This window comes from Coenobita brevimanus, chromosome 102 (assembly GCF_032717465.1).
Source record: "Coenobita brevimanus isolate Jiangsu-jjx chromosome 102, ASM3271746v2, whole genome shotgun sequence".
NCBI classification, from domain to species: Eukaryota; Metazoa; Arthropoda; class Malacostraca; order Decapoda; family Coenobitidae; genus Coenobita; species Coenobita brevimanus.
Window position 1 is genome coordinate 31,928,181 of NC_137055.1, and position 16,109 is coordinate 31,944,289.

Below are 16,109 nucleotides of genomic sequence, written 5' to 3' on the forward strand. Positions count from 1 at the left end.
TAAGTTTTGAAGAAAGTTTGATTTAGTGTATGTATAATAATGTATAATGTATAACCTGTTTAAGTATAGCCCTGTATGTCCATGTATATCCGTTAGGGGCCTACGTGATAGAATGTGTGTTGAGTTATGTGGTGACATGCCAGGGTTTTGCTGACTCGTGTCTAGAACTAGGAGAGATATGGAGTGCGCCAGCTGACTGCCTCTGTTCAATTAAGATCTCAGGGAGGGCGCACTTGTAGTAGTATAGTCCACAATAAACCCGCCTAACACCCGTGTGGACGTTTAGGATCAACCTTGACTTTTAAGCTGACAACACTGGATCCATTTCTACTCGAGGCTTCTTTTGACATGAAATGTGTCCGTCCTCCAACTGGAAGGTTTCTAGCTCTTCACACATCAGCTTCCTTGCTTTTTTCTCACGCATTTTCACTTGCACTTCTTGATACAGCTGTTTAAACATTTCCCTCTTGGCTAGGACTTTGTCAGGCTGTCCCATGTGAAACTTACATTTTCCTTCTTGATCCTTCAGGAAAACCAGGTCTTCCTTCAGCCATATTAGTTTTTTTTTTTTTTTTTTTTTGCATCATGATGCGTGATGTTGAACAGATTTTCAAGGTTTTTTGTGAACTTCTCTTTCGGTGTCTGTAGCTGATTCTTCCCGGACGATCCCTTCTTCAGCTTCTACCAAGTGACCAGAATTCCATTTAAGATTCTTTTGATATTCCTCTCCTCTTACGTGTGGATTCGAGCCATGTTCCACATGTCTATTGCCTCCCTCACCAACGTACTGATGCACTCACTTTTTGCAGATGTTGATGTTCTTAGCATCAGATGATGGAAAAAACACTGAAATACCTGTCTTAGAGTAGGTAGACGCAGGGCCGGATTTAGTTTAATAGGGGTCTGAGGCACAGATCAGCTTGGGGGCCCCCACCTCTAACTGTATATGTACTGTAAGTAACAAGAACAAAAAATAAATAAATTGCTTGTTATTACTGTTTATTCAAAAACCAAAGTCCACAACTCTTGGTAACTTAAACACTTTTCTTTCTTTCTAGAAAATTCTTCAATGTTATCAAAATCTAAATGTATATGTAAATAACAAGAACAAAAAATAAATAAATTGTTTGTTACTATTAATTATTAGAAAACAAAGTCCACAACTATTGGTAACTTAAACACTTTTCTAGCTTTCTTTCTAGAAAATTCTTCAATGATATCATCAAAATTTGATGGCATATATAGTTAACTATATTTATCCCTAGAATCTGGGGGCTCCTTAGAGTCTGGGGGCCTGAGGCCAGTGCATCAAGTGCCTCATGTTTAATCCGGCCCTGGGTAGACGTGAGTTAGAGATGACCTCAGTCGCACTTCCTATAAGGCATATAACTGTTTTCTTACGTAACATAGTCGCCGTTATTTCAGTCTGTGAGAAAACAAAACTTCATGACAAATACTTGATGCCAGGCTACAAATGAAATAGGCTACACATACATATTGATTAAATATATTGATATGCAGTATTTAAGTGATACGTGAAGCACTAATTAATGACACTAATTCACTTGAATCTGTATGCATGTTAGACGAGGCTCAGAGTTACAAATGAGTATCACTGAACACACATTTTGGGGTACTGCATTGGAGCCAGAAGTCAAGCAGCTAGGAAGTGACTATGTCATATGGTTGCCAGATAGCACGATGGTTGAGCAGAGTTACCAAATATATATTTCCTCTGCGTATACCGACGAAATTTTTATAGGGTCATATATTGTCTTTCAATACCGAACTCTTACCGCAGGACATGAATTTCGGCAAACGTGTGCAGGATCTTTTGTGTTTGGTACACGTTCTCCGATTTTCATGTAAATTTCGTCACTAAGCCGATTCCAAATTTAATTTTTTTTTTTTTTGGGGGGAGGGGATGTAGTTTGTTAGGTTAGGTTTGGTTAGGTTAGGTTAGTTACTTAATAATAATAATTAGGTTGGTTTATGATAATAACAAAGAATGTTTAACATTTATTTCCCAATAACAAAATTTCAGAGTTTGTTTAACGCTTAAGCTCAGAAATGCACTGCAAAATCTTCTTGAATAGGTTTGTATTTTCGTACCTTGTATCTTTTGTGTATAGTACTCGGCTTTGCCCGGGCCAAAAAAGGCGAACACTATAATACTATTTGTTCTAGTTCAATCTTTCTTCCTACTCCAGAAAGACCATGTATCTCTTATGCTTTTGAAGAGGGATTATAAGAGGTCCAGGAACTTTCTATATCAGCTTTGACAGACTGACGCACAGTATTCGTGCGCACTTTTTTACTATTACCAGTGACCTCAAATGGTCTCCTGCCAATGACCTCAAATGATCTCTGAGGTCAACCTCACATAGCCTAGGTCCGAACTGGAGGTCATGTGAGTCTCGATGCAAAAATTGGGCTGCAGGGGTACCCGACGTTGCCCGGGCAAAAAAGGCGAACACTCCACCGGTGACCTCAAATGACCCTGATCTAAATTTTGACTCCCCTAAAACCATCCTTGGATCACCCTGATTCAGAATATATATGAGTCTAGGGGTCTCTGGCCCTTTTTTTTGGGCATGATTGAAGAACAAACAAACAGCGCGGCTCTTATATAGATAGATAGATAGATAGTAAAAATAAAACTCCTAGTAGTCCAGTGGTGTATGGCGCTGGTCGAAGGAAAAGCCATACGAGTATGTTATATACAGATAGGAATATCCAAAGTTGGATGTTATGTCCCCGAATTCGTAGGACTGACACCTGCCATTATGTGGTTTGGACTTCACTTGCTAAGTCTCGAGTTTATACGCTACAGGAGGAAAATGGGATTGGCTGTTATGTTTCTATCAGTAAAAACAAAAAGCAAAATCTAAGAAATCTGTTCGTGTCACGACAGGTCTGGGGAAGGAGACAGCACTCGACCTGGCTCGTCGTGGTGCTCGAGTCATCATGGCCTGCCGCAACCTGGCCAAGGCACAACCAGTGGCAGGTACAGTACACTAACTTCACCAGCCTAATCTACACACTACTTTCCCCCTTACACAAACACAACGAGCAGCAGGTACAGTACAGTCGCCTCACTAGCCCAGTTCACGCTATCTCTAAGGGCGCGTCCACACGTGCTCTCGAATATATGTTGGCAACACGGCAGGCAACATGTTCGGGAACATGTTTGCAGCAGCATTTGGACAGATGTATGCAAACATGTTTCATGCAGCTTCGAACACAGGCAACTGAGGCGATGGGATAAGTGTGTTCAAATCAGGCAGCTGAGACTTCATCATAATGTTGCCAACACATGCTGTTCTCATCATGTTTGCAGTGTGTTCATCACTGTGTTGCTTAAATGTTGCCAGCACTTGTTCGAGCACACGTGTGGACGCGCCCTTACACAACACAACCAGTGGTAGATACAGTGCGATAGCTTCACTAGCCCAGTCCTCGCCGCTTCTCACACAACACAACCAGTGGCAGGTACAGCTGCCAGCACTCCCGCGTGTTACAGGGACACGAGGGTTTGAAGAGATGTGGCACCACTGTGATTATTTACTTCGAAACAGTCCAGGCGAGTGAAGCTGAGTAACCTCGATATGGTTTCGTTTAGGAGAGATTTTTGTTGTATGTAAGCTCCATTTCGCAAGGTTGACATTTCAGCCCGAATAATAGGAATAATTTACATCGTTACCCCTAAGGATAATAATCATCCTTATGTGACGTATTATGAGTGTCCACAGTTTTGAGGTGAACTGACGGGTTAAGGAGGGTGGGAGGGGAGGGAGGGTATACCCCAACCCCACATGGGGTAAGAGGGAGGATCCCCCACACGGAGTCAGAGGGGGGGGGGCTGTAAGCTTCGCATATTTCATGGTGAGACGAGACCACATCTGCTTCATTACCCTCAATACGGTAACCCAGCAATACTGAACAATCGTAAAATAATGAGTAACTTCATGAACTGTGTTTATGTGACGAGTAAATCATGATAAAAGAGAAACCTGTATGTTTCAGTTCATGCATTAAGGAAATATTACGCTGTATAATCAAACTGTGGGTGAAACCATACCCATGACTTGAGAAGACACTGATCCAGACTGAGACTTGTGGATGGCAGCCTTCAGAGATCAAGGTCAACCCACTCTAGTAGTGTCAATCTTATCTTTATAACGATTATAACATCTTAGGCTAAAAGACCAAATAACATGGTGATCCAAGCATTAACACCTACACTGAGACAAAAAGTGATAATGGAGTTAAATTGCTTATTAACTACCGTGATGAAGGATTTTGATACATCATATGAATATGGTAAGTGTATATATATATATATATATATATATATATATATATATATATATATATATATATATATATATATATATATATATAGATAGATAGATAGATAGATAGATAGATGGATATATACAGTATATATATATATATATATATATATATATATATATATATATATATATATATATATATATATATATATATATATATATATATATATATATATATATATATATATATATATATATATATATATATATATATATATATATATATATATATATATATATCTATCAATCAATCATTTCCTGTGGCACCCCACGGGATGCATAGGGCCTCAATGAACTCTCTCCACCAATATTTGTCTCTTGCCATCTCTTTCAGGTCCCACCAACACTCATCTCCTGCTTCTTTTTTCATTGTCCTCAACCAGGTTTCCCTCGGCCTACCTCTACCTCTTCTTCCTCTAGCAGTCCACTCTGGCACATCCTGTATTAAACTACCTTCTTTTCTGTATATGTGCCCCAGCCACTTCCAGCGAGACAGTCTCACATATTCATTAACTGATTCCACTCTCGTAATATCCCTTACTCTTGCATATGTAACTCTGTCTTGCCACTTAACCCCAAGAATCCTTCTCAGTATTTTATTTTCAAATCCTAATACTTTCTGATCTGTTGCAATTGTACTGTACCATGACTCATGCCCATAAATTGAAATTGGTCTAACCATGGACTTGTAAATTTTCACTTTAGTATGTACCGAGAGCATATTATTGTTCCAAACAAATTTCAACATTCCAACTGCTCGCCAAGCCTGTCTAATCCTGTCCTCAATTTCATTGTTTAATGATCCATTAGATGATACAATCGTTCCCAGATATTTAAAGTTTTCTACATTCTTCACCACAGTATTCCCAATTACACAATCGATTTGGTTCTCCACGTTCATAGTAATAATTTCAGTCTTTCCACAATTTATTACCAATCCCACTTTTTTTCCTTCCTCCACCAGACAATCAAGCACCCTCTGCATCTCGTAAATACTTCCGCAAATCAGTACAATATCATCAGCACAGTCCAAATCCATCAGCTTCTTATTTTCCACGTGTGTTCTTACGTAATTGTTCTTACCCAAATGTATCTTTATAGGAATGAGTCAAGCTCGTACTGTCCCGTGTCTTAAACCATATTTATCGTACATATCCTTAAATTTGTGAATTTGTGTGTGTGTGTGTGTGTGTGTGTGTGTGTGTGTGTGTGTGTGTGTGTGTGTGTGTGAGAGAGAGAGAGAGAGAGAGAGAGAAAGAGAGAGAGAGAGAGAGAGAGTTTCAGTTTTTGCCTATATCGTTATTAGCCAAAAACTGATAGTGTGATTCAACTTGTTAAGATTGTTTAGGCTAAATTTTCGAACCATTTTCCCACCACAATCACTACCACCACCACCACCACCTCTCATTCCAAGACAAGCTTAGTTTCTAGTAGTCTATAACGTCCATACAGGATTATGCATTAAAGTGACACGATATTAATTGTTTATAAATGATAATGAGTAAAATGTTTTCAATTTTATGTAGTGAAAGGTGTCACGATGTGGCTGAAGGTCTTGGCTATACCAGTGTTTCGGACACTATATTAGTCCGATTCGTTTCTTTTATCAAACTGATTATTTATTGAATGAAATCCATTTTAACTTTGACAGGAAGAAGGGATAAACGAAGAGTTTTTTTTTTTCTTAATCCCCTAATATATGCTAATTTTCCCTGACCGCACGGCAGCTATAGAAACCATCCAACCATATTCGTCTTATTAGTTCTGCATCCAGTCATAGTTAAGAAGGTAGGGCAGCCAATCATGATTTAACCCAACTTTCTTTACCTGGCCGGTGAGAAAGCTATATCCAGTCTTGCCTTATAGTCTGCAAGAAACTAAGCTTGTCAAGGAATGAGAGGTGATGGTGGTGATGGTGATGGAGAATACGGTTCGAAAATTTAGCCTAAACAATCTTAAGTTCACACAATCAGTTTTTGGCTAATAACGATATAGGCAAAGAGTGAATCTCTCTCTCTCTCTCTCTCTCTCTCTCTCTCTCTCTCTCTCTCTCTCTCTCTCTCTCAAACACACACACACACACACACACACACAATTAAATATATATATATATATATATATATATATATATATATATATATATATATATATATATATATATATATATATATATATATTGTTACGGAACAGAGAAAGATAATGTACACTTTAAGTGAGAATACTAAAAATCACTACTGTCCCGTAAAGTTCCAGGTTCAAAACAAAAGAGTTAGGTAAAATTACAAGTTAAAGTTTAATGCTCAAACTAACAACAAAACATTCAGGACTCATAAGGATAATGTAATGGCAAAAAACAGGTTAAATAAATGGTTAACTGCAATAGCCTCTATAAACGCGAAATTAGCATGAGTAAATTTATCTAAGTCAGCCCTGATAAAATGAAAACACACTGGGTAATGCTCAGTTAATGCAAGATAAATTATTACAGATACAAAATAATATTAATGATGGCTAACATCACTCACATGAATCACAAAATATCACTAGGCCTACGAATTAACCCTATGCTACACAGCACAAGAAAAAATGCAACAACAGTTATACTCAAATTACACACAGCTGCTAGATGTTTGGAGATTTCTTGAGCACTCACAGTAATAATAACTGTACAGGGGAGGACAGAGATGTGAACAAAATGAGGAGCAGATCTAAGTGGCAATGATGCTGAGACTGAGCTCATTATATAGGGGCCAGCAGAGTTTGATACAACTTGTAAGAAGGACGCGCAAATGAAGCCATGGAGACAAAGAGCTGACAATCCCGCTCTGAACAACAGAAAGGACGACTTACTCTACTATAACGGTAGAAGGGGGGGGACTGAGGCAGACCACGCTCGTGATCAAACATGCAGCATACTGTGCGTTAAAATTACACAAAGGATGATGAAATCATAGGCTATGTAACACCTCACCACAAAGAAAAAAGAAATTTACAAAGGAAATTTCTTATTACTCTAAAACAATCTGTCTAAAGTCTAGATAAGCAATCTGCAATAACATTTTCTTTCCCCTTGACATGCTGTATGTCTAATGAATACTCCTGAAGAAGTAGACTCCATCTTGTCAATCTCTGATTTTTATCTTTAAACTTACTAAGGAATTTCAGTGGGTTATGATCGGTATAAATGACTATGGGGTCAAAACCAGAACACAAATAAAATGAAAAATGCTGTAAACCCAAAATCAAGGCCAAAAGCTCTTTCTCAATAGTTGAGTAGTTCTTTTGAGGTGGAGTGAACTTCTTACTGTAATAAGATACAGGGTGTTCAATACCCTGATCATCCTCTTGCAGCAAAACAGCCCCAGCTCCTGTATCACTTGCATCAACAGCCATCTTAAAAGGCTTAGCAAAATTTGGAGTAGCGAGCACTGTCTGACTTAATAGGATGGCTTTAAGTTTGTTGAAAGAGGATTCACAGTTATCGGTCCACGCAAATTCAACTCCCTTTTTCAGCAGGTCTGTAAGTGGTGATACAAGAATTGAAAAGTTAAGAACAAATCTCCTGTAATAACCTACCATTCCCAAAAATCTTTGTAGCTCTTTTCTACTTTTAGGTCTGGGAAGATCACTTATAACCTGAACCTTAGCTGCTGCTGGTGCAACATGCATCACCAATCACGTACCCAAGGTACTGAACTTTAGCTTGACCAAACTCACACTTTGATAAATTAGCTACAAGATTAGCCTGAACTAAACGGTCAAGAAATTTACTGACATGGCATAGGTGATCTTTCCAGTTGTCACTGAAGATTAATACATCATCAATATAAACAACACACCCTGCCAAACCCTCTGTTACAACATTCATGAGCTTCTGAAATGTGGCTGGTGCATTCTTCATACCATATGGCATTACGGAACATGCAAAAGTCTTTCCTAGTGTTACAAAACATGAGATCTCCCTAGCACGTTCAGTCATAGGTACTTGCCAGTATCCATTTAACAAATCAAACTTACTTATGTACCTAGCCTTTCCGATCTTGTCTATGCAATCTTCCACACGAGGGAGAGGGTAAGTGTCTGTTTTGGTGATCTGATTAACACGTCTGTAGTCGATGCAAAGCCGCTGTGACCCACCTGGCTTAGGTACTAGAGTGACAGGAGAACTCCACTCGCTCTGACAGGGCTCAATCATCTTGTGGTCCAACAGGTAGCCAAGCTCCTTCTCGATGAGAGGAACTTTCACTGGGTTCACACGGTAAGGAGGCAGTTTAATTGGCTTTGTGTCTCCAACATCAACATCATGCATCAACACAGTGGTTCTTCCTGGAGTAGCACGGAACACTTGCGGGTACTCTTGCAGTAATGCCGAAAACTCCTGCCTTTCCTCGGGAGGTAGGTGAGAAAGCTTAGTCTGGAGATCATTCATGATATCAGGATTCTTCCCCAAACTATCACTCAGGCTCATACTGCATGGGAGAGCTTCACTTGCAGACTCGGGTGGAACAGCTACAGTGCAGACTGGATTATTTTCGTCCCGCCTGTGATATAACTTTAGCATGTTGATGTGACATAGTTGCTTGCTCTTTCTACGATCTGGTGTGGCGATGACATAGTTGACATCACTGAGTTTCTTCTCCACGAAATAAGGACCACTAAACTTGGTTTGAAGAGGTTGCCCATGAACTGGTAGCAGAATCAAAACCTGATCTCCTGGCTGAAAGTGGCGTAACCTGGACTTCTTATCGTACCAAGTCTTCATCTTCTGAGCAGCTCCTAAATTCTCTCTCGCCAGTTGTAAAGCAGTGGACAGCCGTTCTTTGAACTTCATCACATACTCCAGCAGGTTGATGTCATCTTCCTCCGACAGCCAGCATTCCTTGAGTAGCTTAAGGGGTCCTCTTACTTCATGGCCAAACAGTAGTTCAAAAGGTGAGAAGCCCAGTGATTCATTTGGAGATTCTCTTGCGGCAAATACAACGAATGGAAGACCTTTATCTCAGTCTTTCTGATGTTCCAAACAGTATTTCTTGAGCATCGATTTGAGTGTTTGATGTTATCTCTCCAACGCTCCTTGGGTCTGGGGATGGTAAGCTGAAGACGTGATCTGGGTGATGCCCAACTCTTTCAGAGACTGCTTGAAAACATTTGACATGAAATTACTTCCCCGGTCTGACTGTACCTCCTTGGGCAGACCAAACTTTGTGAAGAACCCTAGCATTTCCTTAACCACGTTCTTTGCTGAGATATTTCTAAGTGGAATGGCTTCAGGATAACGAGTAGCCATATCAATCAGGGTCAACACATAAGAAAATCCTGAAGAAGTCTTAGGAAGAGGGCCCACAATATCCACCAACACACGGGTGAATGGCGCCTCAAAAGGAGGAATGGGAACTAGAGGTGCAACCTTTTCGGTCTGATTACACTTCCCCACAACTTGACAGGTGTGACAAGACTTACAATACCAGGAAACATCCCTGAAGATACCTGGCCAGTAGAAGTGTTTCAAAATGCGTGGCACAGTCTTCCTCACTCCAAGGTGTCCTGCCAAACTGGAATCATGAGCCACTCTAATGATATCCTGCCTACAAACACGAGGGATGACAACTTGATGTACAACCTCCCATTCACAGTCGGCTGATGCTGTTGGGGGTCTCCACTTCCTCATAAGTACTCCTGACTTTACATAATAACAAGTAGAAGCACCAGCTGACTCTTCCTCACTGCAAGCAGAGTTAGCTAGACCTTTCAACTCAGGGTCAGCAACCTGCAACTCAACCAACTCTTGACGAGACAAATTATCAACACTACGGGGTACTGCCTCATCTGGTGAGTGGTCCAAATTAGCAAGAAAAGTGTCAGCTAGGATAACATCATCATCATCATTATCATCTAAATCACCAGTAACTTTAGACTTAGCCCTAGTGACAGCACATGCAGGGAACACATCAGGGACATCACACTCCCGGGTCGCAGCCACTGGCTCACTAGACAACTGAGGAGCTGGACACACTTGACTTCCACCAATATCATTTCCAAGTAAGAAAGTTACACCTGACATTGGGAGTGTCTCAACCAACCCAACCATAACGGAACCATTAACAAAACCAGACTCTAAATTCACTCTGCACAGAGGGACAGAGAAGTAATTATTCCCTACACCTTGTAAGATTACAGTTTCATCAGAGGAATTAACATTAGAGCCTAGAACACTGGTCAGCATAAGGGATTGGCAAGCACCTGTATCACGATATATTTTAACTGATTTCCTGTCATTACTGTCCAGAGGACTGACAAAACCTTCAGACAGGAAATTAGCACATGAACTCTTGAGAGTGTCACCCACGTTACTGCTCAAAAGAGGAGCTCCATCATGAGAATTTAAGTTACCCCTCAAAGCAGGTTCAGTTAACTCAGTTAAAGAATTATGGGAACTCTCAAGGGTGGACACTAGATTAATTGACTGAATATTTAAAGACTCCTTTTTGTTCACATCACGCTGTCTCCTGAAACATTTCTCCGTAGTATGACCAAGCTTACTACAATAAGTACATTTACTTTTCTGAAATCTAGAGGTGAAGCTGGTATTTACTTCCTGAGAAACATCATCTTTATTCTCTTTCCTGTTACCTGTACTCTGAGTAGAGGCAACATACTTACTCTCAGCTTTCCCTTTTTCTCTAGAATATCTCTTGTGAGTGAGAACATATTCATCAGCTAAAACTGCAGCATCAGACAAATTATCTATTCTTTTCTCATCAAGATATAGGCTTACATCTTTATTAACACACCTCTTGAAGTCCTCCAGCAAAATCATTTGCTTAAATTTACCAAAATCAGAATCCACATTCTTAGAATTTAACCACTGCTCTAACAGATCTTCTTTGATTTTTGCATACTCAACATGGGATTGCTTATCTTGCTTGTAAGTTGTCCTAAATTTTACTCTATAAGCTTCAGGAACAAGCTCATAGGCCTTAAGAATCAAGCTCTTAACTACATCATAATTATCAGATTGATCCTGAGGCAAAGATGCATAAGTTACTTGAGCTTTACCGGTGAGAACAGTTTGAAGGAGTACTGGCCAATACTTTTTAGGCCAATTAAAACCTGTAGCTACCCTCTCAAACAACTGAAAATACTTTGTTAAATCAGATTCATTAAAAGGAGGGATAAGTTTAACATTTTTAGCCACATCAAAATCATCAGAGCTAGATGATCCAGTTCCACCTTGTTTCATGCGATACTCATGGTCTGCCTGAATCCTAGCAATTTCAACTTGTGCCTCAGCCTCCTTAGAACATGCCTGAAATTCAGCCTCCTTAGCACTTGCTTGAAATTCAGCCTCCTTAGCACTTGCTTGAAATTCAGCCTCCTGAATACGAGCCTGAGACTCCGCCTGCTTAGCCTGAGACTCCGCCTCCTTAGCCTGAGACTCAGCCTCCTTAGCACGTGCTTGAAATTCAGCCTCCTTAACACGAGCCTCCTGCAGGGCTAGCTGTAACTTAGCTAATTCAATCTGCGTTTGCTCATTTGGAGGAGTTACATTAAACAAGCTTTTATTAATCATGCCAACAATTTGATCTTTAGAATGATGAGAGTGAACTGCAATTCCCAATTGTTGAGCAACAAGCCTAAGTTCATTCTTTGTTCTGTTTTCTACATCACACACTGTTTGCACATTTGACAAAAAATCTTTGGCTTCATCAAGCGTAGTAATAGTAGACATTATGAATAAGTAACAGTCACAAAATATCAAGCAATATCCTTATGATAATATCCTGAATATCCTGATGAGAGGTCGCCAAATTTATGTTACGGAACAGAGAAAGATAATGTAGGCTACACTTTAAGTGAGAATACTAAAAATCACTACTGTCCCGTAAAGTTCCAGGTTCAAAACAAAAGAGTTAGGTAAAATTACAAGTTAAAGTTTAATGCTCAAACTAACAACAAAACATTCAGGACTCATAAGGATAATGTAATGGCAAAAAACAGGTTAAATAAATGGTTAACTGCAATAGCCTCTAGAAACACGAAATTAGCATGAGTAAATTTATCTAAGTCAGCCCTGATAAAATGAAAATACACTGGGTAATGCTCAGTTAATGTAAGATAAATTATTACAGATACAAAATAATATTAATGATGGCTAACATCACTCACATGAATCACAAAATATCACTAGGCCTACGAATTAACCCTATGCTATACAGCACAAGAAAAAATGCAACAACAGTTATACTCAAATTACACACAGCTGCTAGATGTTTGGAGATTTCTTGAGCACTCACAGTAATAATAACTGTACAGGGGAGGACAGAGATGTGAACAAAATGAGGAGCAGATCTAAGTGGCAATGATGCTGAGACTGAGCTCATTATATAGGGGCCAGCAGAGCTTGATACAACTTGTAAGAAGGACGCGCAAATGAAGCCATGGAGACAAAGAGCTGACAATCCTGCTCTGAACAACAGAAAGGACGACTTACTCTACTATAACGGTAGAAGGGGGGGACTGATGCAGAACACGCTCGTGATCAAACATGCAGCATACTGTGCGTTAAAATTACACAAAGGATGATGAAATCATAGGCTATGTAACAATATATATATATATATATATATATATATATATATATATATATATATATATATATGTGTGTGTGTGTGTGTGTGTGTGTGTGTGTGTGTGTGTATCTATCTATCTATCTATAGCCCGACGCCCTAATCCCACAAAGGGTGGCCACAGACAAAACGCCTCCAAGTCACTCTGTCACCCACCATTTGACTCCCCTCCCCCCCTCTCACCCCCCCTCCCCCCTATACCTCTCAACTCCATCCCTCCACCTCATCCTCGGTCTACCCCTCCCTCTCCCTCCCTCCACCTCACCTACATACACCCTCTTAGTCAGTCTTTCATTCTCCATCCTCTCCACATGTCCAAACCACCTCAGTGTATTTCTCCTAATCATTTCAACCACATCCACATCTACCCCACAACGTTCCTTCACTTCTTCATTCGTCAACCTGTCCCTCCACGTCACTCCACATGCTCCTCTCAAGTAACTCATTTCCACTGCTCTCACTCTTGACTTGTTCCCCTCTTGCAAGGTCCACGCCTCACTTCCATACGTCAGGGTAGGGATCACAATACCATCATGCAGTGACTTCTTAACTTCCATACTCACCTCCCTATTTCTCATCACTGCTTTCAGTGTGCCAACAACCTTCCTTCCCTGCTGTACCCTTTCACGTACTTCATCCCCCAAAGTTCCATCCTTACTCATCACACTACCCAAGTACTTGAATGCACTCACATTCTCCATATCCTCACCATCCAACCTCACTGCACACTCTGTGACTTCATTCCTCTCAAACACCATAACTTTACTTTTGTTTACATTAACTTTCAGCTTCCTCCTCCTACACACTGTCCCAAATTCATTCACCAAACCTTGCAACTCCCATTCATCTTCACTCAACAATACTGTATCATCAGCAAACAGCAACACCGGAAGCTTCCAAATCTCACCCTCATTCATTAGGGCCACCCCTACATCTACTGCCCTACCTTGTACCTCCCTTACAACCCCATCCATATATATATTAAACAGCCATGGAGACATTACACACCCCTGTTTTAGTCCCACATTGAGATCAAAGAACTCACTCAGCTCACCATCCACTCGCACCGTAGCCCTAGCTCCCTCGTACATACTCTTCACAGCACTCAACAATTTCCCCTCCACTCCATATATTCTTAATACCTTCCACATACCTTTCCTATCTATTCTGTCATAAGCTTTCTCCAAGTCCATGAAGGCAGCGTACACTTTCCTTCCCTTCTCTAGATACTTCTGCACTAAACATCTTAGAACAAATATCTGATCTACACACCCTTTTCCCTTCCTAAATCCCCCTTGTTCTTCTCCAACTAGCTCCTCTGTCATATGCCTAACCCTATCAATGAGTATTCTACCATATATTTTACCAGTCACACTAAGAAGGCAAATACCCCTATGGTTACCACATACTTCTCTCTCCCCTTTTCCTTTGTGCAGAGGAACAATTATACCTGATTTCCAGTCCTCTGGAACCCTTCCCTCTTCCTAAGCCAATCTACACAACTTCCATATCCACTCCACAACAATCTCACCCCCATACCTAAGCATTTCACCACACACTCCATCAATTCCTGGGGCCTTTCCCAGCTTAATCTTCTTCATCGCTTCCACTACTTCCAACCTACTGATCTCTTCCTCCCTCCTCTCATCTCTTCTTCTCCCAGCCATTCCCCAACCACTTATACTCACACTGCTCTCACTCTCTACATTCAACAAATCCTCAAAGTGCTCCTTCCATCTCCTCAATTTCTCTCTCTTCTCCACCAACAATCTATTATTCCTATCTTTCACTCCCCTATTATTTCCCCTTTCACACTGCCTTACTTTCTTTACCTCCTTCCAAAACAATTTCTTACTCTCCCTCCATTTCACACTCAGATTCCTCCCAAACTCTTCATCCACTTTCTTCTTACTCTCCTTCACCAGTCTTTTAACCTCCCTTCTCCTGCTCACATATACCTCTCTCTTCTCTCTCTCATCTCCTCCCCTACCTCTACTCGCCAACCATTCACCATATGCCTTCTTCTTTTGTTCCACAGCTCGTTTCACCTCATCATTCCACCATGCTGTCCCTTGCACACCCTTGCATCTCCTCCTCACTCCACAAACCGCCTGACACGCTGCGCTTATGTGTGTGTGTATATATATATATATATATATATATATATATATATATATATATATATATATATATATATATATATACACACACACACACACACACACATATATATATATATATACACACACACATATATATATATATATATATATATATATATATATATATATATATATATATATATATATATATATATATATACACTTACCATATTCATATGATGTATCAAAATCCTTCATCACGGTAGTTAATAAGCAATTTAACTCCATTATCACTTTTTGTCTCAGTGTAGGTGTTAATGCTTGGATCACCATGTTATTTGGTCTTTTAACCTAAGATGTTATAATCGTTATAAAGATAAGATTGACACTACTAGAGTGGGCTGACCTTGATCTCTGAAGGCTGCCATCCACAAGTCTCAGTCTGGATCAGTGTCTTCTCAAGTCATGGGTATGGTTTCACCCACAGTTTGATTATACAGCGTAATATTTCCTTAATGCATGAACTGAAACATACAGGTTTCTCTTTTATCATGATTTACTCGTCACATAAACACAGTTCATGAAGTTACTCATTATTTTACGATTGTTCAGTATTGCTGGGTTACCGTATTGAGGGTAATGAAGCAGATGTGGTCTCGTCTCACCATGAAATATGCGAAGCTTACAGCCTCCCCCCCCCCTCTGACTCCGTGTGGGGGATCCTCCCTCTTACCCCATGTGGGGTTGGGGTATACCCTCCCTCCCCTCCCACCCTCCTTAACCCGTCAGTTCACCTCAAAACTGTGGACACTCATAATACGTCACATAAGGATGATTATTATCCTTAGGGGTAACGATGTAAATTATTCCTATTATTCGGGCTGAAATGTCAACCTTGCGAAATGGAGCTTACATACAACAAAAATCTCTCCTAAACGAAACCATATCGAGGTTACTCAGCTTCACTCGCCTGGACTGTTTCGAAGTAAATAATCACAGTGGTGCCACATCTCTTCAAACCC

General features: G+C 40.2%; 1 protein-coding gene across 1 annotated transcript in view; it reads left to right on the forward strand.

The window, feature by feature from the left end:
* The window catches only part of LOC145415450 (retinol dehydrogenase 13-like), a 188,449-nt gene that overhangs the window by 2,095 nt on the left and 170,245 nt on the right, over positions 1 to 16,109 (forward strand). The window contains exon 2 of the mRNA XM_080284727.1: positions 2,882 to 3,007. Within this exon, the coding sequence (XP_080140853.1) occupies positions 2,882 to 3,007 (126 nt within the window). The remainder of the gene's footprint in view (positions 1 to 2,881; positions 3,008 to 16,109) is intronic.